The sequence below is a fragment of the Oncorhynchus gorbuscha genome, linkage group LG07 (genome assembly GCF_021184085.1).
Source record: "Oncorhynchus gorbuscha isolate QuinsamMale2020 ecotype Even-year linkage group LG07, OgorEven_v1.0, whole genome shotgun sequence".
Classification (NCBI taxonomy): Eukaryota; Metazoa; Chordata; class Actinopteri; order Salmoniformes; family Salmonidae; genus Oncorhynchus; species Oncorhynchus gorbuscha.
Genome location: NC_060179.1, coordinates 77,452,215 through 77,476,520, shown reverse-complemented (window position 1 = coordinate 77,476,520; position 24,306 = coordinate 77,452,215). Strand labels below are relative to the sequence as shown.

At 44.5% G+C, this 24,306-nt stretch overlaps 1 protein-coding gene across 1 annotated transcript in view; it reads left to right on the top strand.

The window, feature by feature from the left end:
• The window catches only part of LOC124040400 (caskin-2-like), a 110,514-nt gene that overhangs the window by 23,023 nt on the left and 63,185 nt on the right, over positions 1-24,306 (top strand). Inside the window, 1 exon segment of the mRNA XM_046357559.1 lies at positions 22,729-22,780. Within this exon segment, the coding sequence (XP_046213515.1) occupies positions 22,729-22,780 (52 nt within the window).

Genomic DNA, 24,306 nt, shown 5'->3' with positions numbered 1-24,306 from the left:
CTGCTTCCAATAAGCGCTCTTGCATGTCTGCGATGGTCTTGTCCTGTGCAGTGCATTTCTCAGAAGTAGCTGTGTTTGCAAGTTTAAGCTTTTCGATACTCTTGTATGCATGATTCAGAGAGGTCTCGGGGTCAACTATTTTTCATGTGTTTTCGCGTCTCATTTTCTCCAGACCATTGGCTCTTTCGTTTATCTTTGCAGACTGCATCGATTATGTTGACCTGTAGCTCGTGCAAAGACTATTCTTTGTGTCGTTTTGGGTGCAGGACTATTGACTGGATTTTCAGAATCAACCGTATGTCCAGAATCCTCCATTTCTTCTCCCGAGGAGTCAGGTGGAGGTTTTTCTCCAATGTATGAGTGCTCAGCTAGCAACTGCCTTCTTTGCTCTTTTGCACTTTTTTTTTTTTTCCATTTCTCAAAGTTTCAGATCAAATTAGCGGTCAACTAAGCGTTGTTCTCTATTGTGTTTACTATAAGCCAAGTTCCGTTAACTTTTATCCCTCTCAACCTTACTTAAATGTAAGGTTACTCGGAGCAAGCTGAAATCTTGTCTGCACTCGCCGCCATATTCAGCACCCTTTCTCGTACCCATTCAAGTCGATGATGACATAATGGGTGGACTGGCGGCTATTGCGAGTGTACCCATAGAAGCAAAGCAGGAAGTAAAAGCAGGACGTGTACCCATCAATATGTGTTGTGATTTGTTGATTCAACTCAACTGACATTACAAAAAATACATTTTTCATGAGCCACATTAGTTAACATCATTTGAATGAACATTCAAATGAAATGTATTTATGAAGCCCTTTTTACATCAGCAGTCAGTGCTTATACAGAAACCTAAAACCCCAAACAGCAAGCAATTCATCATCATTGAAATTATTGCCATACAATGCCGGACAGCTATTGCGAGTGTACCCATTAGTTTACCAGTCAAATTGCCAGGGTGCTCCTGCATTGTGGGGGGTGTTTGCTAGGCAACCAAAGTATAGTTTGCTACAACACCCTGCTTGTTCCAGCAAGGAGAAACAAAGTTTCATCATGTTGTCAAGAGTCCATGTTACCGCAGAAACGGACTCAACAGCACAGCTGTCCCATCTTCAGTCAGCTGTTCCCCCCCAGGTCAGCTGCAGAGAGAAGATCAAGTTAAGGGTTGGTGAGGAAGTACAGTCTAGTGGATTGGGGTTCAAACCCTATCACACAAGGGACGATGGCCAGGTAACAGAAAGGGTCCCAAAGAAGGTCCAACAATGCAAGCACAAGAGAATTGGTGGCTGATCCATCATGGTGAATAGACAGAAATCCTCATCATCATGGTGATAGACACAAACCTCTATACTACACTGAACAAAAATATGAACGCAACATTCAACAATGAACACGTAATAGTCCAATTATAGTGTAAAAGCAGGTAAGCTGGTCCAACTGTTTTTGGCCATTTTCTGGATAGTGTTGAGTCATCCGCATACATAGACACACTGGTAAGGTGCCTAAACAGCTACCCTGGGGAATTCCTGATTATGTTTGAGAGACTTCTATTAAAGAATACCCTCTGTGTTCTGTTAGACAAGTAACTCTTTATCTACATTATAGCAGGGGGTGTAAAGCCATAACACAAGTTTTTCCAGCAGCAGATTATGATCGATAATGTCAAAAGCTGCACTGAAGTCAAACAAGACAGCCCCCACAATCATTTTATCATCTATTTCTCTCAGCCATTCTTCAAGTCATTTGTGTAAGTGCTGTGCTTGTTGAGTATCTTTCCCTATAAGCATGCTGAAAGACTGCTGTCAATTTGTTTACTGTAAAATAGCATTGTATCTGGTCAAACACCATTTTCTTCCCGAAGTAAGGCCATTCTACAGACAATGTTTGTCTATGGAGATTGCATGGCGGTGGGCTCGATTGTATACACCTGTCAGCAACGGGTGTGGCTGAAATATCTGAATCCAATCATTTGAATGGGTCTCTACATACTTGTGTGTGTGTGTGTATAGTGTATTTCTGTAGCCCCAGGTACTGTAGATGCTTATCCAGGCTTGCCTGTACTTGCCCTATAACATTTCTCATGTTGTCTGCTTGATACGGCTGAGGAAAGACAAAGAGAAAACCTTGTCTGTAGGAGTGGTATACAGTGATTTTGGTATTTGTTTGTGCATGTATGGATGTTTTGTTATTGTCTGACAAAAGTGTGTGTGTGTGTGTGTGTGTGTGTGTGTGTGTGTGTGTGTGTGTGTGTGTGTGTGTGTGTGTGTGTGTGTGTGTGTGTGTGTGTGTGTGTGTGTGTGTGTGTGTGTGTGTGTGTGTGTGTGTGTGTGTGTGTGTGTGTGTGTGTGTGTGTGTGTGTGTGAAGTGCTCCTTAGGGAATAGGCCTATATCAGTAGTAACTTTAATGAGAATCAGCAGGAAGCTGCTTTTGTAGTCTGTAGAAGCTGCAGCTGCTTTGATCTGCTATGCCCCATGTAGTCTCTGATTCTCCTGACAGGATGTTTGATACAGAGATGGAGGTTATATTGTAAACCCCAGTGCCCTTCATCCGTTCCCTGTTCTGGATGTTTTAAAAGGCTCTTGTCTTGTTCTGATACGCAAAATGGCGATCCTGCGTAGTTGCACTGAGTAACTAATCGGGGAGCTGCACACTTGTGGGTATTTATAAATTAGGCTTGACACACTCCAAGCCTTTTGAAATCTCTCCCTTCAGATGGTAGTCACTCAGTCATTTCCAATGGGGGTAATGTATGGTCTTTACTGTGAGGGAGGCCTAGTACCTTAAATGCATAATGTGTAAGGGGAGGGTATATTGAATTAAGGCAGACATTGACGGGAATCTATTCTTCCCAGCTTAGATATGTTGTCCCAGGTTGCGGTTAGGCTACTTTACCTTAGCAGAGATGACGGGAGGTGGGGTAGTCTAGTTATGATTTATGTGGGGGAGGGGAGAGAGGCAAGCTTGTTACCTGGGCACAGGCTTATCTGTTATCAATAAAGTCAAGAGGTTCTATTAAGCGTAGAACTTAAGAGAACTAGCCTAGCTAGTAGTTCCCAGGGTTTGGGCCACAGAGTGAATTTCATCATCACACAAAGTGTACAGTTTCTGGCCTTTTAGGTCAAATTAGAAAACGTAATGACTTTTCCACTAATAGTTGAGCATGTGCGTATATGTGCGTGTGACATTCAGACTCCCTACCGTTACGGTTTGGCTCTATTCAGATAATCAGGCGTGTGGGTTAATGCTCATCTTGTAATATCACCAAGATGTTTTCACATTCTTCGTGTCAGTGGTGACCTCAGACAGTGGTGACCTCAGACAGTGGTGACCTCAGACAGTGGTGACCTCAGACAGTGGTGACCTCAGACAGTGGTGACCTCAGACAGTGGTGACCTCAGACAGTGGTGACCTCAGACAGTGGTGACCTCAGACAGTGGTGACCTTAGACAGTGGTGACCTTAGACAGTGGTGACCTCAGACAGTGGTGACCTCAGACAGCTACACACGGCTTGGCCTGGGTGTTGTTTTGCCAATTCAGGATTTCAGCCAATTAACATGGTTAGTCAGTAGGTAGTAGGTCTATACTCTATTTTGGGCTATTGCGCAGATTAGAGGTTGACCGATTTTATAATTTTTCAACATCGATACCGATTATTGGAGGACCAAAAAAAAAGCCGATACCGATTAATTGGCTTTGTTATTAATTAATTATTAATTTATTTGTAATAATGACAATTTACAACAATATTGAATGAACACTTTTATTTTAACTTAATTGAATACATCAATCAAATCAATTTAGCCTCAAATAAATAATGAAACGTTGAATTTGGTTTAAATAATGCAAAAACAAAGTGTTGGAGAAGAAAGTAAAAGTGCAATATGTGCCATGTAAAAAAGCTAACGTTTAAGTTCCTCGCTCAGAACATGAGAACATATGCTGGTGGTTCCTTTTAACATGAGTCTTCAATATTCCCAGGTAAGAAGTTTTAGGTTGAGGTTATTATAGGAATTATAGGACTATTTATCTCTATACCATTTGTATTTCATATACCTTTGACTATTAGATGTTCTTATAGGCACTTTAGTATTGCTAGTGTAACAGTATAGCTTCCGTCCCTCTCCTCGCACCTGGGCTCGAACCAGGAACACATTGACAACAGCCACCCTCAAAGCATCGTTACCCATCGCTCCACAAAAGCCGCAGAGCAACCAAGGGGAACAACTTCTCCAAGTCTCAGAGCGAGTGATGTTTGAAACGCTATTAGCGCACACCCCGCTAACTAGCTAGCCATTTCACATTGGTTACACCAGGCTAATCTTGGGAGTTGATAGGCTTGAAGTTATAAATAACTCAATGCTTGAAGCACAGCGAAGAACTGCTGTCAAACGCATGAAAGTGCTGCCTACATCGCTCAGTCAGACTGCTCTATCAAATATCAAATCATAGACTTTATCATAACATAATAACACACAGAAATATGAGCCTTTGGTCATTAATATGGTAGAATCCGGAAACTATCATTTCGAAAACAAAACATTTATTCTTTCAGTGAAATATGGAACCGTTCCGTATTTTATCTAACGGATGGCATCCCTAAGTCTAAATATATATTGCTGTTACATTATATTGCTGTTACATTGTACAACCTTCAATGTTAAGTCATAATTATGTACAATTCTGGCAAATTAATTACAGTTTTGTTAGGAATAAATGGACTTCACACAGTTCACAACGAGCCAGGCGGCCCAAACTGCTGCATATACCCTGACTGCTTGCACAGAACGCAAGAGAAGTGACACAATTTCCATAGTTATAAGAAATTAATGTTAGCAGGCAATATTAACTAAATATGCAGGTTTAAAAATATATACTTGTGTATTGATTTTAAAGAAAGGCATTGATGTTTATGGTTAGGTACACATTGGTGCAACGACAGTGCTTTTTTTCGCGAATGCGCTTGTTATCCTCTTATGGATCCCTAGTGATCCCTTCCCGCACGAATTCCGTTAACGGGATTGAATTGATTACATCCAGTGAAATTGCAGTGCGCCAAATTCAAAAACAGAAATACTCATAATGCAAATTCATGAAACATACAAGTGTGTTGTACATCAAATTAAAGCTTAACTTCTTAATCTAGCCGCTGTGTCAGATTTCAAAAAGGCTTTATGGCGAAAGCAGACCATGCGATTATCTGAAGACAGCGCCCCGCATACAATCACATGAAAATCATATTTCAACCAGGCAGGTGCGCGACTAAAGTCAGAAATAGCTATATAATTGATGCCTTACCTTAGAAGATCTTCTTCTGTTGGCACTCTAAATTGTCCCAGAAACGTCACAAATGGTCCTTTTGTTCGATAATGTCCTTTGTCCCAAAAATGTCAATTTATTTGGCGTGTTTGATTCAGAAATACACCGGTTTCAACTCACACAACATGACTACAAAGTATCTAATAAGTTACCTGTAAACTTGGTCCAAACACTTCAAACAATGTTCCTAATCCAACGTCCGGTACCCTAAAATGTAAATGATTGATCCAATTTAAGATCAACTGTGTTCAATGCCGGATAAAAACAACGTGAGACGCGTTCCAGGTCACGCGCATCAAAAGACTTGAGTCCATCTGAGTGACACATGGAAAGAACAGGACTACTTCTTAATTTCTCAAAGGAAAAACATCAACCAATTTCTAAAGACTGTTGACCTCCAGTGGAAGCCATAGGAACTGTAACCAGGTTCCTCATAAATAGTGTTTCCCTTAGAAAATGAATTAAAAGCAGTGACCTAAAAGAAAAACAATCTTGGATGGTTTGTCCTATGGGTTTTGCCTGCCAAATCAGTTCTGTTATACTCAAAGGCATTATTTTAATGAGTGTTTTTCTATCCAAATCTACCAATTGTATGCATATCCTAGCTTCTGGGCCTGAGTAACAGGCAGTTTACTTTGGGCACACTTTTCATCCGGACGTGAAAATAGTGCCCCCTAGCCCAACGTGGGTTAAATCATCACCCGTTTGGCGAAGTAAGCTGTGATTCGATGAGAAATTAACAGGCACCGCATCGATTATATGCAAAGCAGGACACTCTAAATAACTAGTAATATCATCAACGATGTGTAGTTAACTAGTGATTATGTTAAGATTGGTTGTTTTTTATAAGATGAGTTTAATGCTAGCTAGCAACTTACCATTGCTTCTTGCTGCCCTCGCGTAACAGGTAGTCAGCCTGCCACGCAGGCTCCTCGTGGAGTGCAATCTAAGGCAGGTGATTAGAGCGTTGGACTAGTAACCGGAAGGTTGCAAAAATTAATCCCCGAGCTGAGGTAAAAAAAATCTGTCGTTCTGCCCCTGAACAAGGCAGTTAACCCACTGTTTGCGCAGTGGTGAACCTATAGGCCTTCAGTGTGTGACAGTTTCGTGATTCTGTAAGGACAGCAACCATAATAACAGTGCACCAATGTAGGAGAGTGCACTTCTTGTAAAACGCAAAGAACCAGTGGTATAGTGGACGGTATACGCAGGTATAAGCCGTATACCCACTTTTTTCCCAGTGGGCATTGCGTGTACTCACTTAATCCCTACTGATGCGTATCAAAGTAGTGTAGTGGAGGTATACGATTGATCAATTATGTAATAAAATAGAGACGTCATGCACAAAGTAGCCTACACAATCGCAAATCACATGAAATATATTCACATGCGCGCCACGCACACAGCCTAGTTTCGGCCTAGTGTGCAGTTCTCAACTGGTTTTGGCATGGAGCAGCTCACAGAAGAATGACATCGGTAGCCGGTAAGGTAGGAAAGACTTTTCAATTCATCTACCTGTAAATGCTAACTAAGACAATAATGTACATGCAAACCAGGAGTTGAAACATTTTAGTCCGAGGTGTTGGTTATTAGGCTATTTGTGATGTGCAATTGTCATCATGGCTATTTGCATCAGGGGCGTAGACATGGATGGGCCTGGATAGACAGAGACCCAGCCAGTGGGGAGCCAGGCCATGACTGGCCCACCCAATCAAATTGATGTGTTTTAATCATTGTTGTGGACTTCTGAAATCTGCCTTTTGAATGGCAGATGCCTTTTTTATCTAGCTTCTGATGGTCTAGCCCACTGGTTCTCAATCCTGGTCCTGGGGACCCAAAAGGGTGCACATTTTTGTTTTTGCCCTAACACTACACAGCTGATTCAAATGATCAATTCATCAAAAGGCTTTGATGATTTGAATCAGGTGTGTAGCGTTATATTATATATATTATAATATATTATATTATTTTAATCATTATTTTATAAGTCTTCAGCCCTTCTCTGAAGAAGTAGAATTGTTCCCCACTATGATTGGGTTAGTAATCATTTTAGAGATGCTCTATTTTTCCTCAGCATGCAATTTTTTTCACTGTTTTTTGAATTTCAAAAGAATCTATATGTTCTGAACACAGAACTACTGAACATTTTGAACTCTTATTATGGTGGGGATTTGACAGAATTACAATCACGATCTTGAATTGGACTCACATTTTGAACTCTTATTATGGTGGGGATTTGACAGAATTACAATCACGATCTTGAATTGGACTCACATTTTGAACTCTTATTATGGTGGGGATTTGACAGAATTACAATCACGATCTTGAATTGGACTCACATTTTGAACTCTTATTATGGTGGGGATTTGACAGAATTACAATCACGATCTTGAATTGGACTCACATTTTGAACTCTTATTATGGTGGGGATTTGACAGAATTACAATCACGATCTTGAATTGGACTCACATTTTGAACTCTTATTATGGTGGGGATTTGACAGAATTACAATCACGATCTTGAATTGGACTCACATTTTGAACTCTTATTATGGTGGGGATTTGACAGAATTACAATCACGATCTTGAATTGGACTCACATTTTGAACTCTTATTATGGTGGGGATTTGACAGAATTACAATCACGATCTTGAATTGGACTCACATTTTGACTCGGTCTCGAACCCCTTGACCCCCCCCCCGGTCTCGATTTTAACTGCTGGTCTTGAATCGGTCTCTCTTTAAATGACTTGATCACAACACTGCAGGTTTGTCTGCACCTAGTGACCCTACAGTATAGATAGATGATAGTTCTGCGGTAGAATTCAGGCAGCATTGTTTCACCAGACTTGTTTACAGATACACAACCACACTAACAGACACGCAAACTAGAATAACCAGGACAAGGTCAAACGAGTTTGGTAGACACATAAACTCTCCTTGAACTCTAAATCTCTTTCTCTCCCTTCACTTGTATTCAGATGATTAAGTATTTTCTGGTAATGATGAAGTTATTGTACTGGAACAAAGCCTGTGCTGCTTGTCTGCAACTATACACAGAGACATGCAAAGGACAACGTCTGTGTCCCAAACCGCTCCCTATTCCCTTTATAGTGCAGTGCTTTTTACTACTCTAATGACAAGGAAATAATTATCAACTCATTAAGATGTGGTTTACAGTATGTGTATGATCATGTCACTTGTACCCCTACCTACACGTGCGTATTACCTCAACTCCCTCGGACTCCTGCACATTTCCTCGGTACCGGCACTCCTTGTATATAGCCTCGTTATTGTGTTACTGTTGTACAACAACCTACACCTGTTGTATTTGGCACGTGTGACGATATTTGATGAGATGATTTCTCATGCTTGTGGGCCAAAGTGTAAACTGTGTACTTGTCCGAGCGGTGATCTACGTTTGTCCATCTCTCTACCTCCTTTTAAAAAAAAAATATTTTACCTTTATTTAACCAGGCAAGTCAGTTAAGAACATATTCTTATTTTCAATGACGGCCTGGGAACAGTGGGTTAACTGCCTGTTCAGGGGCAGAACGACAGATTTGTACCTTTTCAGCTCGGGGGTTTGAACTCGCAACCTTCCGGTTACTAGTCCAACGCTCTAACCACTAGGCTACGCTGCCGCCCCTCCACTCTAACCACTAGGCTACGCTGCCGCCCCTCCACTCTAACCACTAGGCTACGCTGCCGCCCCTCCACTCTAACCACTAGGCTACGCTGCCGCCCCTCCACTCTAACCACTAGGCTACGCTGCCGCCCCTCCACTCTAACCACTAGGCTACGCTGCCGCCCTCCACTCTAACCACTAGGCTACGCTGCCGCCCCTCCACTCTAACCACTAGGCTACGCTGCCGCCCCTCCACTCTAACCACTAGGCTACGCTGCCGCCCCTCCACTCTAACCACTAGGCTACGCTGCCGCCCCTCCACTCTAACCACTAGGCTACGCTGCCGCCCCTCCACTCTAACCACTAGGCTACGCTGCCGCCCCTCCACTCTAACCACTAGGCTACGCTGCCGCCCCTCCACTCTAACCACTAGGCTACGCTGCCGCCCCTCCACTCTAACCACTAGGCTACCCTGCCGCCCCTCCACTCTAACCACTAGGCTACGCTGCCGCCCTCCACTCTAACCACTAGGCTACGCTGCCGCCCCTCCACTCTAACCACTAGGCTACGCTGCCGCCCCTCCACTCTAACCACTAGGCTACGCTGCCGCCCCTCCACTCTAACCACTAGGCTACGCTGCCGCCCTCCACTCTAACCACTAGGCTACGCTGCCGCCCCTCCACTCTAACCACTAGGCTACGCTGCCGCCCCTCCACTCTAACCACTAGGCTACGCTGCCGCCCCTCCACTCTAACCACTAGGCTACGCTGCCGCCCTCCACTCTAACCACTAGGCTACGCTGCCGCCCTCCACTCTAACCACTAGGCTACCCTGCCGCCCCTCCACTCTAACCACTAGGCTACGCTGCCGCCCTCCACTCTAACCACTAGGCTACGCTGCCGCCCCTCCACTCTAACCACTAGGCTATGCTGCCGCCCTCCACTCTAACCACTAGGCTACGCTGCCGCCCCTCCACTCTAACCACTAGGCTACGCTGCCGCCCTCCACTCTAACCACTAGGCTACGCTGCCGCCCCTCCACTCTAACCACTAGGCTACGCTGCCGCCCCTCCACTCTAACCACTAGGCTACGCTTCCGCCCCTCCACTCTAACCACTAGGCTACGCTGCCGCCCCTCCACTCTAACCACTAGGCTACGCTGCCGCCCCTCCACTCTAACCACTAGGCTACGCTGCCGCCCCTCCACTCTAACCACTAGGCTACGCTGCCGCCCTCCACTCTAACCACTAGGCTACGCTGCCGCCCCTCCACTCTAACCACTAGGCTACGCTGCCGCCCCTCCACTCTAACCACTAGGCTACGCTGCCGCCCCTCCACTCTAACCACTAGGCTACGCTGCCGCCCCTCCACTCTAACCACTAGGCTACGCTGCCGCCCCTCCACTCTAACCACTAGGCTACGCTGCCGCCCTCCACTCTAACCACTAGGCTACGCTGCCGCCCTCCACTCTAACCACTAGGCTACGCTGCCGCCCCTCCACTCTAACCACTAGGCTACGCTGCCGCCCCTCCACTCTAACCACTAGGCTACGCTGCCGCCCCTCCACTCTAACCACTAGGCTACGCTGCCGCCCCTCCACTCTAACCACTAGGCTACGCTGCCGCCCTCCACTCTAACCACTAGGCTACGCTGCCGCCCTCCACTCTAACCACTAGGCTACGCTGCCGCCCCTCCACTCTAACCACTAGGCTACGCTGCCGCCCCTCCACTCTAACCACTAGGCTACGCTGCCGCCCCTCCACTCTAACCACTAGGCTACGCTGCCGCCCCTCCACTCTAACCACTAGGCTACGCTGCCGCCCCTCCACTCTAACCACTAGGCTACGCTGCCGCCCCTTTCCTGTAAATTGTTCTGTCCTTTTGTTAGATTTGTTTTAAAAAAGCAGCAGTTTTTGCCATTGAGGTCATTTGCAGTGTATTTGGTATGTCTTTGAAAAAGCAATGGTCGATTCTTATTTTTTTGCTTTATATTTAAAGATTGTATGCTAGGCTATTATTAACCAAAAAGTACCTCGTAACATGATTATATTTGTAGATGTTGCAGGCTTCCAGTTGAATGCATCATTTTGGTTTTATTATGTAGGCCGACATCTTTAACTACAGTAAGAGTAATATGTATTGGTCCAGAAGGAGTAGTGATGTCTTACTGGCTGTGCTCAGGCCTATAGAGACTAAATGGGTGATGAGCAATGGTTTTAAGGCTGAAGTCAATAATACAATAAGTGATTTATGGGTGAAGTTAACTTACTAGCCTATATTTAAGCAATAAGGCTTGAGGGGTGTGGTATATGGCCAATATACCATGGCTAAGGGCTGTTCTTGGGCACAACGCGGAGTGCCTGGACACAGCCCTTAGCCGTGATCTATTGGCCATATACCACAAACCCCCAAGGTGCCTTATTGCTATTATAAACTGGTTATCAACGTAATTAGAGTAGTAAAAATACATGTTTTGTCATCAGACCGTATACCACGGGTATATACCACAACTGTTAGCCACTCAGCATACAGGGCCCGAACCACCAGGTTTATAATTATTATTATTAGCCTATTATATTTACACATTGCTGGGTTATTCATTATATAGCTAGCCAATGTTGCTTGTACATGTTAGTGATATATTGTCACCTAAATAAGCGAGAGTGGTTGTCTTGTCCCAATGGAATCATTTATACTGTAGGCTATTTAAACATGTGGCAAGAATTTGGGAAAAATGTTCTCCGTCAACTAACGAAGGACTAAATGAGTTTAGTCTGACATCTTATTTAAGTGCAAACATGTAATCGGAAAAAAACATGTATTGTCCCTGAGGCCTGTTGCTGTGAAGAGTCCAGCTGCACCAACAGTTTCCAAGCACCCTGATAGCCTGCAGCTCCTCTGGCCATAGAACTGGATTCATTACAATGTGCCCTTTATTTGATTCATTTGTTTGATTGTCATTCATTCATTCATTCATTCATTCATTCATGCTCATTGCACTGTCCATGGAAAACAATTCATAGAATGGATATTTCCCATTGACAATAATCTACTGTGGACAAAGCTTATTTGGTCTGGTCTGATTATTGACTAGACCAGTGCCACCACTCTGGAACAGAGAGAGAGAGAGAGTGAGAGATCCACCACTCTGGAACAGAGAGAGAGAGAGAGAGATGATCCACCACTCTGGAACAGAGAGAGAGAGAGGAACAGAGAGAGATCCACCACTCTGGAACAGAGAGAGAGAGAGAGTGATCCACCACTCTGGAACAGAGAGAGAGAGAGTGATCCACCACTCTGGAACAGAGAGAGAGAGAGAGTGATCCACCACTCTGGAACAGAGAGAGAGAGAGTGATCCACCACTCTGATCCACCACTCTGGAACAGAGAGAGAGAGAGAGATCCACCACTGATCCACCACTCTGGAACAGAGAGAGAGAGAGAGAGTGATCCACCACTCTGGAACAGAGAGAGAGAGAGAGTGATCCACCACTCTGGAACAGAGAGAGAGAGAGAGTGATCCACCACTCGAACAGAGAGAGAGAGAGACTGCTCCCCCCTCTTTAAATGACTTGAACACAACACTGCAGGTTTGTCTGCAGACATAGTCTTCTACTATGTCTCTCTGTTTATACTGGCAGGCGGGCAGAGGGGCGGGCAGAGGGGCAGGCAGGCAGGCAGAGGGGCGGGCAGAGGGGCAGGCAGAGGGGCAGGAAGAGGGGCAGGAAGAGGGGCGGGCGGGCAGGCAGGCAGAGGGGCAGAGGGGCGGACAGAGGGGCGGCCGGGCAGGCAGAGGGGCGGGCGGGCAGGCAGGCAGAGGGGCGGGCGAGCAGGCAGAGGGGTGGGCGGGTAGAGGGGCGGGTAGAGGGGCGGGCAGAGGGACGGGCAGGCAGGCAGAGGGGCGGGCGGCGGGCAGAGGGGCGGGCAGGCAGGTAGAGGGGCGGGCAGAGGGGGCAGGCAATGATTAAGACATGTAAACAGCTTCCTTTGCTTTCCAGCGGTGTATCTGATCTGTGCATGTGTTAGCACCGGTAGCACAAGCCTAGCATCACCACCCTGGACAGTTCCTACCTAGAATATGTGGACAACTATAAATACCTAAGTGTCTGGTTAGACTGTAAACTCTCCTTCCAGACTCATCTCCAATCCAAAATCAAATCTAGAATCGGCTTTCTATTTCGCAACAAAGCCTCCTTCACTCACACCGCCAAACTTACCCTAGTAACTGACTATCCTACCGATCCTCGACTTCGGGAATGTCATCTACAAAATAGCTTCCAAGACTGCATCCAGTTTGCTGAGTAGAGTATATCAGTGCCATCCATTTTGTTACCAAATCACCTTATACCACCCACCACTGCGACCTGTATGCTCTAGTCGGCTGGCCCTCACAACATATTCGTTGCCAGACCCACTGGCTCCAGGTCATCTACAAGTCCATGCCAGGTAAAGCTCCGCCTTATCTCAGTTCACTGGTCACAATAACAACACCCATCCGTAGCACACGTTCCAGCAGGTGTATCGCACTGATCATCCCTAAAGCCAACACCTCATTTGGCCACCTTACCTTCCAGTTCTCTGCTGCCAGTGACTAGAACGAATTGCAAAAATCGCTGAAGTTGGAGACTTTTATTTCCCTCACCAACTTTAAACATCAACTATCTGAGCATCTAACCGATCGCTGCAGCTGTACATAGTCCATCTGTAAACCCACCCAATCTACCAACCTCATCCCCATACTGTTTTTATTTTATTTACTTTTCTGCTCTTTTGCACACCAGTATCTCTACCTGCACATCCTCTGCTCATTTATCACTCCAGTGTTAATCTGCTAAATTCTAATTATTCGCTCCAATGGCCTATTTATTGCCTTCCTCCTCATGCCTTTTGCACACACTGTATATAGACTTTCTTTTTTCTACTGTGTCATTGACTTGTTTATTGTGTTAATGGCTTGTTTATTGTTTACTCCATGTGTAACTCTGTGCTGTCTGTGTCACACTGCTTTGCTTTATCTTGGCCAGGTCGCAGTTGTAAATGAGAACTTCTCAACTAGCCTACCTGGTTAAATAAATATATATTTTTTTAAAGGGCGCAAGCCTCTGCAGTTAAAAGGCACAAGCTTCTGCAGTTAAAAGGCACAAGCCTCTGCAGTTAAAAGGCACAAGCCTCTGCAGTTAAAAGGCACAAGCCTCTGGAGGTAAAAGGCACAAGCCTGGAGGTAAAAGGCACAAGCCTCTGGAGGTAAAAGGCACAAGCCTCTGGAGGTAAAAGGCACAAGCCTCTGGAGGTAAAAGGCACAAGCCTCTGGAGGTAAAAGGCACAAGCCTCTGGAGGTAAAAGGCACAAGCCTCTGGAGGTAAAAGGCACAAGCCTCTGGAGGTAAAAGGCACAAGCCTGGAGGTAAAAGGCACAAGCCTCTGCAGTTAAAAGGCACAAGCCTCTGCAGTTAAAAGGCACAAGCCTCTGCAGTTAAAAGGCACAAGCCTCTGCAGTTAAAAGGCACAAGCCTCTGCAGTTAAAAGGCACAAGCCTCTGCAGTTAAAAGGGACAAGCCTCTGCAGTTAAAAGGCACAAGCCTCTGCAGTTAAAAGGCACAAGCCTCTGCAGTTAAAAGGCACAAGCCTCTGCAGTTAAAAGGCACAAGCCTCTGCAGTTAAAAGGCACAAGCCTCTGGAGGTAAAAGGCACAAGCCTCTGGAGGTAAAAGGCACAAGCCTGGAGGTAAAAGGCACAAGCCTCTGCAGTTAAAAGGCACAGGCCTCTGGAGGTAAAAAGAACAAGCCTGGAGGTAAAAGGCACAAGCCTCTGGAGGTAAAAGGCACAAGCCTCTGGAGGTAAAAGGCACAAGCCTCTGGAGGTAAAAGGCACAAGCCTCTGGAGGTAAAAGGCACAAGCCTCTGGAGGTAAAAGGCACAAGCCTCTGGAGGTAAAAGGCACAAGCCTCTGGAGGTAAAGTCTCAGTATATAAAGGGAATAGGGTGCCATTTGACACGCAGACAAGGTAGATGAAGTTCTCGCGCCAGAATTTGCACCAGTTTATGGGAAACTTGTATTTTTCCTCAGTGACACTGATGTACTTTACTTAGTTCACTGGTTGAAGAACCAGATAGTCAACTATTGTTATATATCTGAGGCTCTGTCTTCTACACAGTGTACTACTTTCAACCAGGGCCCTATGGGGCCCTACAGGTCGTGTACTATGTAGGGAATAGGGTGCCATTTGGAAGGCAGACTCAGTTAGATGGAGGGTCATGTCGTGGTGAAACAGGAGCAGTTCAAGGTTAAGCTGATCTAGACTTCACTAAGCTTGTGAATGTTCAGTAAATGCCACTCCTTTTTAGTAGTGTTACTTTGTTCCGTTCTGGACTAGTTCTGTTCTGGATAGAGATGGACCAGGTAGGAAATCACAGTGATGTATTCAATGAGCACAGTCACATGCACTCAATAATACGATTATTGTGGATAGTCAGATTTAATATAATAGATTGTTTAAAACGTTTACATGCTTTGCAAGAAGAACAATTTCCCTAATAATCCTGGTTCTGTGGACACATCTGAGATCAGACTTCCTGATGGGACTTTGATCACCAATCAGAGTAAACGTTGCTACCACATTTACCATGTTAATTATGCAAAGTCTATTATATTCAGACTTCAGACGTTCTGAAGTTTGTATGTGAAAACTATTTCTAAGATGCGTACTTTCAGTCGCTCGTCAAAGGGAGGCTACCGGTGCTAACACAGATCAGATACACCGCTGGAACGCAGAGGAAGCTGTTTACATGTCCTAATCATTTGAAAGATGGCTCAGAAAACCAGGTGTTTTTAATCAGTGTGTGCTTTCTTCAATTTTGACCGTTTGCCTATTTATTTATTTTTTTTAAAGATAAGCAGAGTAAATTGTTTACATGACTAGTTCCCAACTCCGCCTACTGCCAAAATCAGTTTAACATTGAATTAAACGTGTGCATGTAAACATACTCAAGGATTCTCACTCACTCACTCACTCACTCACTCACTCACTCACTCACTCACTCACTCACTCACTCACTCACTCACTCACTCACTCACTCACTCACTCACTGACTGACTGACTGACTGACTGACTGACTGACTGACTGACTGACTGACTGACTGACTGACTGACTGACTGACTGACTGACTGACTGACTGACTGACTGACCGACCGACCGACCGACCGACCGACCGACCACAAGGTGTCAAAACGTTCCCTATGTTGAGCGTGAAAAACCCACTAGCGTTGCAGTTCTTGACACACTCGAACCGGTGCGCCTGGCACCTACTACCATACCTTGTTCAAAGGCACTTAAATCTTTTGGCTTGCCCATTCTCATCTACACTGATTGAAGTGGATTTAACAGGTGACATCAATAAGGGATCATAGCTTTCACTTTGATTCACCTGGTCAGTCTTTCATGGAAAGAACAGGTGTTCCTAATGTTTTTTTACACTATGTATATATTCTATATAGGCTAGTTTAATAGATACTTGTAACTAGCAGCAGTAGCCTACTGTTATTTAGATTGGCTACAGTACATTCACATTCTCACAAGGTATGTTTGAATACAGATTTAGTTATGTCGAGACCTTAGGATGCCACCACCACAACCGTCCGTACTTGAACCTTCAGGTGGAAATGAACTGAAAGTTCAAATTAAATAAAGGTGTCACCACCCAACTCTGTAGAAACAGCATGTTCATATCTGGGGTAGCAACACTCATCTGCAGCTCACGTCGTCCTTCTATTTAATTACATTCACCTTTCCCCCACCTGCTCTCAGTCGATCTGATCTGCTTGTCAGTGTCCGACTTAAAACGTTTATTCACCTTTCAAAAGGCAAAGCAGGACGACGTGAGAGCTGCAGATGAGTGTTGCTACCCCAGGTATGAACATGATGTTTCTACAGAGTTGGGTGGTGTTTATATCTGGCGTTTATCCATTAAGTCTTTATTAAAAACACTAGCTATGAACGCTGCTGGCCGTAATAGAGAGATGGATGGAGAACAGGGGATGCTTCAGGTTGTTGTTTTTAACATTTCAGGGCGTTTTTCCAACTCTCTTTCTGCTGTCAACGTGCCATGACGTTTCAATGACTTACAGGGCCTTCAGAAAGTATTCACACCCCTTGACTTTTCCCACATTTTGTTGTGTTACAGCCTGAATTTGACATTTTGGTTAAATTGATATTGTTTGTCACTGGCCTACACACAATACCCCACAATGTCAAAGTTGAATTATGTTTTAGAAATGTTTACAAATGGAAAGAAAAAAGTATTGACTTAGTAAGTAATCAATTGCTTTATTGTGGCAAGCCTAAAAAATTTGCTCAAGTCACATATTTAGTTGCATGGACTCACTCTGTGTACAATAATAGTGTTTAACGTGATTTTTGAATCTGCCTCATCTCTGTACACATACAATTATCTGTAAGGTCCCTCAGTTGAGCAGTGAATTTCAAACACAGAATCAACCACAAAGAACATGGAGGTTTTCCGATGCCTCGCAAAGAATGGCACCTATTGGTAGATGGGTAAAAATAAGAAAAGCAGACCTTGATTATCCGTTTGAGCATGGTAAAGTTATTACACTGAACAAAATGATGAATAGGGTGCCTATTAAAAATAAAAGATGTCCATATGCACAAAAAGCTTATTTCTCTCAAATTTTGTGCACAAATTTGTTTACATCCCTGTTAGTGAGCTTTTCTCCTTTGCCAAGATAATCCATCCACCTGACAGGTGTGGCATATCAAGAAGCTGATCATTACACAGGTGCCCCTTGTGCTGGGGTCAGTAAAAGGCGACTCTTAAATGTACAATTTTGTCACACAATACATTGCCACATATGTCTCAAGTTTTGCGGGGGCATTTGGCATGCTGACTGCAGGAATGTCTACCAGAGCAGTTACCAGAAAATGTCATGTTAATTTCTCTACCATAAGCCGCCTCCAACCTTGTTTTAGAGAATTTGGCAGTATGTCCAAATGGCCTCAAAACCGCAGATAATGTGTATGGCGTCGTGTGGGCAAGCAGTTTGCTGACGTCAACGTTGTGAACAGAGTGCCCATTGTGGCAGTAGGGTTATGGTATGGACAGGAATAAGCTATGGACAACGAACCCAATTGCATTTTATCGATGGCAATTTGAATGCACAGAAATACCGTGATGATATTCTGAGGCCCATTTTTTTCCCTTAAGATATCTGTATTCCCAGTCATGTAAAATAGATAAGGGCTCAGGGGTGTGAATACTTATGAAACCAGATATTTATGTATTTAAGTATGCCAACACCTTCAAGACTGTTTAACACTTTGGTTACTACATGATTCCATGTTTATTTTTATTTTACTAGGCAAGTCAGTTAATAACAAATTCGTATTTTCAATGACAGCCTAGGAACAGTGGGTTAACTGCCTGTTCAAGGGCAGAACGGGGATTTGCTCGGGGATTTGAACTTGCAACCTTTCGGTTACTAGTCCAACGCTCGAACCACTAGGCTACCCTACCCTGTGTTGTTTCATTGTGTTGATGTCTTCACTATTATTCTACAATGTAGAAAATAGTACAAATTAAAGAACAACCCATGTCCAAACGAGAGGACGACCGATTATGATATTTCAATACCGATTATTGGAGGGCCAAAAGACCGATACTAATTAATTAATCGGCCAGTTTAAAAAAAAGTTTTTTTAATAATGACAATTACAACAATACTGAATGAACACTTATTTTAACTTTATATAATACATCAATAAAATCAATTTTGCCTCAAATAAATAATGAAATATGTTCAATTTGGTTTAAATAATGCAAAAACAAAGTGTTGGAGAAGAGTGCAATATGTGCCATGTAAAAAAGCTAACGTTTCAGTTCCTTGCTCAGAACATGAGAACATATGAAAGCTGGTGATTCCTTTTTAACATGAGTCTTCAATATTCCCAGGTAAGAAGTTTTAGGTTGTAGTTATTATAGGAATTATAGGACTATTTCCCTTTATACCATTTGTATTTCATTAACCTTTGACTATAGGATGTTCTTATAGGCACGTTAGTATTGCCAGTGTAACAGTATAGCTTCCGTCCCTCTAGTTAGAGCGCGCTAACTAGCTAGCCATTTCACTTAAGTTACACCAGCCTCATCTCGGGGGTTGATAGGCTTGAAGTCATAAACAGCGCAATGCTTGACGCACAACAAAGAGCTGCTGGCAAAACATACGAAAGTGCAGTTTAAATTAATGTTTACGCGCCTGCTTCTGCCTACCACCGCTCAGTCAGATTATATGCAACGCAGGACACGCTAGATAATATCTAGTAATATCATCAACCATGTGTAGTTAACTAGTGATTATGATTGATTGTTTTTAACAAGATAAGTTTAATGCTAGCTAGCACCTTACCTTGGCTTACTGCATTCACATAACATGCAGTCTCCTTGTGGAGTGCAACGAGAGAGAGGCAGGTCGTTAATTGTGTTGGACTACTTAACTGTAAGGTTGCAAGATTGGATCCCCCGAGCTGACAAGGTGAACATTTGTCGTTCTACCCCTGAACAAGGCAGTTAACCCACTGTTCCCAGGCCGTCATTGAAAATAAGAATGCGTTCTTAACTGACTAGTAAAATAGTTAAATAAAGGTATTAAAAAATCATTAATAAATAAATCGGCGTTCAAAAATCCCGATTCCCGATTGTTATGAAAACTTGAAATCGGCCCTAATTAATCGGCCACCGGTCGACCTCTAGTCCAAACTCATGACTGGAACTGTATGTTATTGTGACTAGCACCACACCCTGTAGCCAACCACATAACCTGTGATGGAAATCAATGTCATTCTTTTAGCATACTATCTTCTTCAGAGGGAATCGCAGGAGCAATTAGGGTGAAGTGCCTTGCTTAAGGGGGAACATCCATTTAAAAAATATATTTTTAACCTTGTTGACTCGGATTCGAAACAGCGACCTTTCGGTTAGTGGCCCAATCGCTATGCTTCCTGTCACTAGGGCTGTGACGACGCCAGTATCTCAATATATATATATTTCTTTTCTTCAGTTGTCCCTTTTAAAACCTGCAGTGTGTAAAATATTGTGTGCTGTAGCTTGTTAAATAAATACATGTGACTCTGGATGACAACATAATGAGGTTTGTTTCCAACATTAGGGCTGTTCTCCTAAACAAGTTACATCTGCTTGGTGTTTTGTTTCATTGCCGCGATGCGAACCTGACGTCACTGTGCTGTGACATGTTTACATGCTTTCACACAGACACTGGAAACCAGTCATCTTCCTGCTGCACCAACATAACACACACAACCTTTTAGGTGAGGTGATTGAAGGCCAATGAGGCTTGACCGGGTTAGATTTCACAGTCTCGTTTTCCTCACCTGCTTTTGTACTTGGTGCCAACTGTCAATGGCCCTGCTGTAGCCGGTGTGTATCCAACATACCTTTTTGATGTTGGTATTGTGTTTCCCTGAAGTTCCTAGTGTAGAACACACCCGCAGGCCATGGTGAGTGGTTTTGTGTTTTTGCAGGCAGGGTTTTGCATTACAGATGATGATGTTGGGTGTGACGCGCTGTAAGGGGAGACTGACACACACACAGTCCGTTGAAGATGCAGTACTTTACTGCACCATGATGTCAGCCAGAGCTCTCCACCTTTTAATTGAGAAGGAAGCAACTGTTTCCAGAGAAAGAATCTCTCTTCCTCTCTCTCCCTGCTTCTATGTCTGGAATGTTGGCTCATGTTCTAACTAGAACTCTTAAAGGCTCTGTTCTAACTAGAACTCTTAAAGGCTCTGTTCTAACTAGAACTCTTAAAGGCTCTGTTCTAACTAGAACTCTTAAAGGCTCTGTTCTAACTAGAACTCTTAAAGGCTCTGTTCTAACTAGAACTCTTAAAGGCTCTGTTCTAACTAGAACTCTTAAAGGCTCTGTTCTAACTAGAACTCTTAAAGGCTCTGTTCTAACTAGAACTCTTAAAGGCTCTGTTCTAACTAGAACTCTTAAAGGCTCTGTTCTAACTAGAACTCTTAAAGGCTCTGTTCTCTCGCTGTCATTGGGGTGGTTTAGGCCACACTTGGCAAGCTGCCTAGTGTGTGTGTGTGTGTGTGTGTGTGTGTGTGTGTGTGTGTGTGTGTGTGTGTGTGTGTGTGTGTGTGTGTGTGTGTGTGTGTGTGTGTGTGTGTGTGTGTGTGTGTGTGTGTGTGTGTGTGTGTGTGTGTGTGTGTGTGTGTGTGTGTGTGTGTGTGCGTGTGTGTGTACTCGCGCCCAGTGTAAGTGGAACTATCCTGTCACTGTAGAAACATGAAATCATCATGTGAGTGGCTGGCTTATATGACACACCTCATTTAAACTGCCATGAAGAAATGTGATAACTTTGAGTTGGGTTTAAAGGGATACTTGGGGATCTACATTACTTCCCCAGAGTCGGCACGCAGAGATAACAATGGTATCCACGAGGTCATCCGACTCTGGGGAAGAATTTGCCAAAATCCTGAAGTGTCCCTTTTTTTAATATCTTGGGTCAAAAGCAGTTGGTGAGACAGTAGCCTCATTGACAGAGCTGATAGTGAGGAGGAATTCACTGTTAATATTCAGTAGGAATAGAATAGAAGTTCTGTTTCATTGACTGAAACCAATGCCAAGAGATCTGTCTGAGGATCAATCTCTGGTCACAACATTCACACGCACTCTCCCTCCCTCTCTCCTTCCCTCTCTCCTTCCATCCCTTCCCTCTCCTTCCATCCCTCCTTCCCTCTCTCCTTCCCTCTCTCCTTCCCTCTCTCCTCCATCCCTCCTTCCATCCCTTCCCTCTCTCCTTCCATCCCTTCCCTCTCTCCTTCCATCCCTTCCCTCTCTCCTTCCCTCTCTCCTCCATCCCTCCTTCCATCCCTTCCCTCTCTCCTTCCCTCTCTCCTTCCATCCCTCCTTCCATCCCTTCCCTCTCTCCTTCCCTTTGTCCTTCCCTTTGTCCTTCCCTCTCTCCTTCCCTCTCTCCTTCCCTCTCTCCTTCCATCCCTTCCCTCTCTCCTTCCCTCTCTCCTTCCCTCTCTCCTTCCCTCTCTCCATCCCTCTCTACTTCCCTCTCTCCTTCCATCCATCCCTCTCTCCTTCCCTCTCTCCATCCCTCTCTCCTTCCATCCATCCCTCTCTCCATCCCTCTCTCCTTCCCTCTCTCCTTCCCTCTCTCCTTCCCTCTCTCCTTCCATCCCTCTCTCCTCCCTCTCTCCTTCCATCCCTTCCCTCTCTCCTTCCCTCTCTCCTTCCCTACATTTACATTTACATTACATTTAAGTCATTTAGCAGACGCTCTTATCCAGAGCGACTTACAAATTGGTGCATTCACCTTATGACATCCAGTGGAACAGTCACTTTACAATAGTGCATCTAAATCTTAAAGGGGGGGGGTGAGAGGGATTACTTATCCTATCCTAGGTATTCCTTAAAGAGGTGGGGTTTCAGGTGTCTCCGGAAGGTGGTGATTGACTCCGCTGTCCTGGCGTCGTGAGGGAGTTTGTTCCACCATTGGGGGGCCAGAGCAGCGAACAGTTTTGACTGGGCTGAGCGGGAGCTGTACTTCCTCAGTGGTAGGGAGGCGAGCAGGCCAGAGGTGGATGAACGCAGTGCCCTTGTTTGGGTGTAGGGCCTGATCAGAGCCTGGAGGTACTGTGAGGTGCCGTTCCCCTCTTCCCTCTCTCCTTCCCTCTCTCCTTCCCTCTCTCCTTCCCTTTCTCCTTCCATCCATCCCTTCACCCCCCCTTCTTTGTTTTTCAGAGTTGCTGGGCTCCACAAAGAGGCTCAACATCAACTATCAGGACTTAGATGGGTAAGAGATGTGTGTGTGCATGTGTTTCCTAATGAGTGTGAGTCAGTTAGATGGACTTTGTGTTTGCATAGCTGAGGTTTATCCTCTCTCTGTACTTATTTGGCTCAAAGAAATGCAATCCATGTCTGTAGAGGAAAAGTTACTCTGGATTTGATTTGACATGGTCTTTATCGGATGCCTGTTGTGGTCGGTTCTCACTGTAGACTTACCACCCAGTCACACCTGTATGCAGACAGACCAGACACAGTGTGTGTGCGTGTGCATGTACGTGTGTGAGTGTGTGTTTTTCTGTCTGTGCATGTGCATGTTTTTTTAAGCAAGAGGGGGGCATGATAGATGACAGTGATGCCTAGGGACCACAAGGAAGAAGTGGGAGGTGAACAAACAGTGACCAGTCACCCTAAATCAACACTCACTCAGCATGGAGAGAGATAGGGGGAGGTGGGTGGGGGGTTTAAAGGAGTGAAAACAGACAGATGAGACATGGTTGATATGGACGGATGTTTATCTGACTAAGTACCAGGCAGGTCAAAACAATGAAACTTCCAATTTGTAGATCACCAGTTAGATACTGTTAAACACTCCCAAATGGCACCCTTGTCCCTATATAGGGCACTACTTTTAATCAAGACTATAGAGGCCATAGAGGAATAGGGTACTATCTGGGACGCAACCTTACACACTCTTACTGAACATGACTCGATCCTAGTTTTATTTATTTAACCTTTATTTAACTAGGCAAGTCCAGTTAAGGACAAGTTCTTATTTGACTATGATGGCCTCTACCCCGGTCCGAACCCTTCCCTAATACGGACGACGCTGAGCCAATCGTGCACCACCCTATGGGACTCCCAATCACTGCCGGTTGTGATATAGCCCGGGATCGAACCTCAGTCTGTAGTGACGCCTGTGGCACTGAGATGCAGTGCCTTAGACCCCTGCACCACTCGAGAGCCCCTATTCCCACCCACCATCACAGATTCACTGCACAAACTTCCCCATGGTAGAATTTCGGATATGAAATAATCCTAGCTTTATTCTGTGGTGTACGGTGTGTGTGTGTGGTCCTCGGTAGCTCAGTTGGTAGAGATGGTGGGTTTGATTTGCACGACCACCCAAACGTAAAATATATTCACGCGTGACTCCGCTGTAAGTCGCTTTGATAAAACCATATAAACTCAGCAAAAAAAAAAGAAACGTCCTGTCACTGTCAACTGCGTTTATTTTCAGCCAACTTAAACATGTGTAAATATTTGTATGAACATAACAAGATTCAACAACTGAGACATAAACTGAACAAGTTCCACATACCAAATCAAAAGTAACAGTCAGTATCTGGTGTGGCTACCAGCTGCATTAAGTACGGCAGTGCATCTCCTCCTCATGGACTGGACCAGATTTGCCAGTTATCTCTGTGAGATGATATCCCACTCTTCTACGAAGGCACCTGCAAGTTCCTGGATATTTCTGGGGGAATGGCCCTAGCCCTCACCCTCCGATCCAACAGGTCCCAGACGTGCTCAATG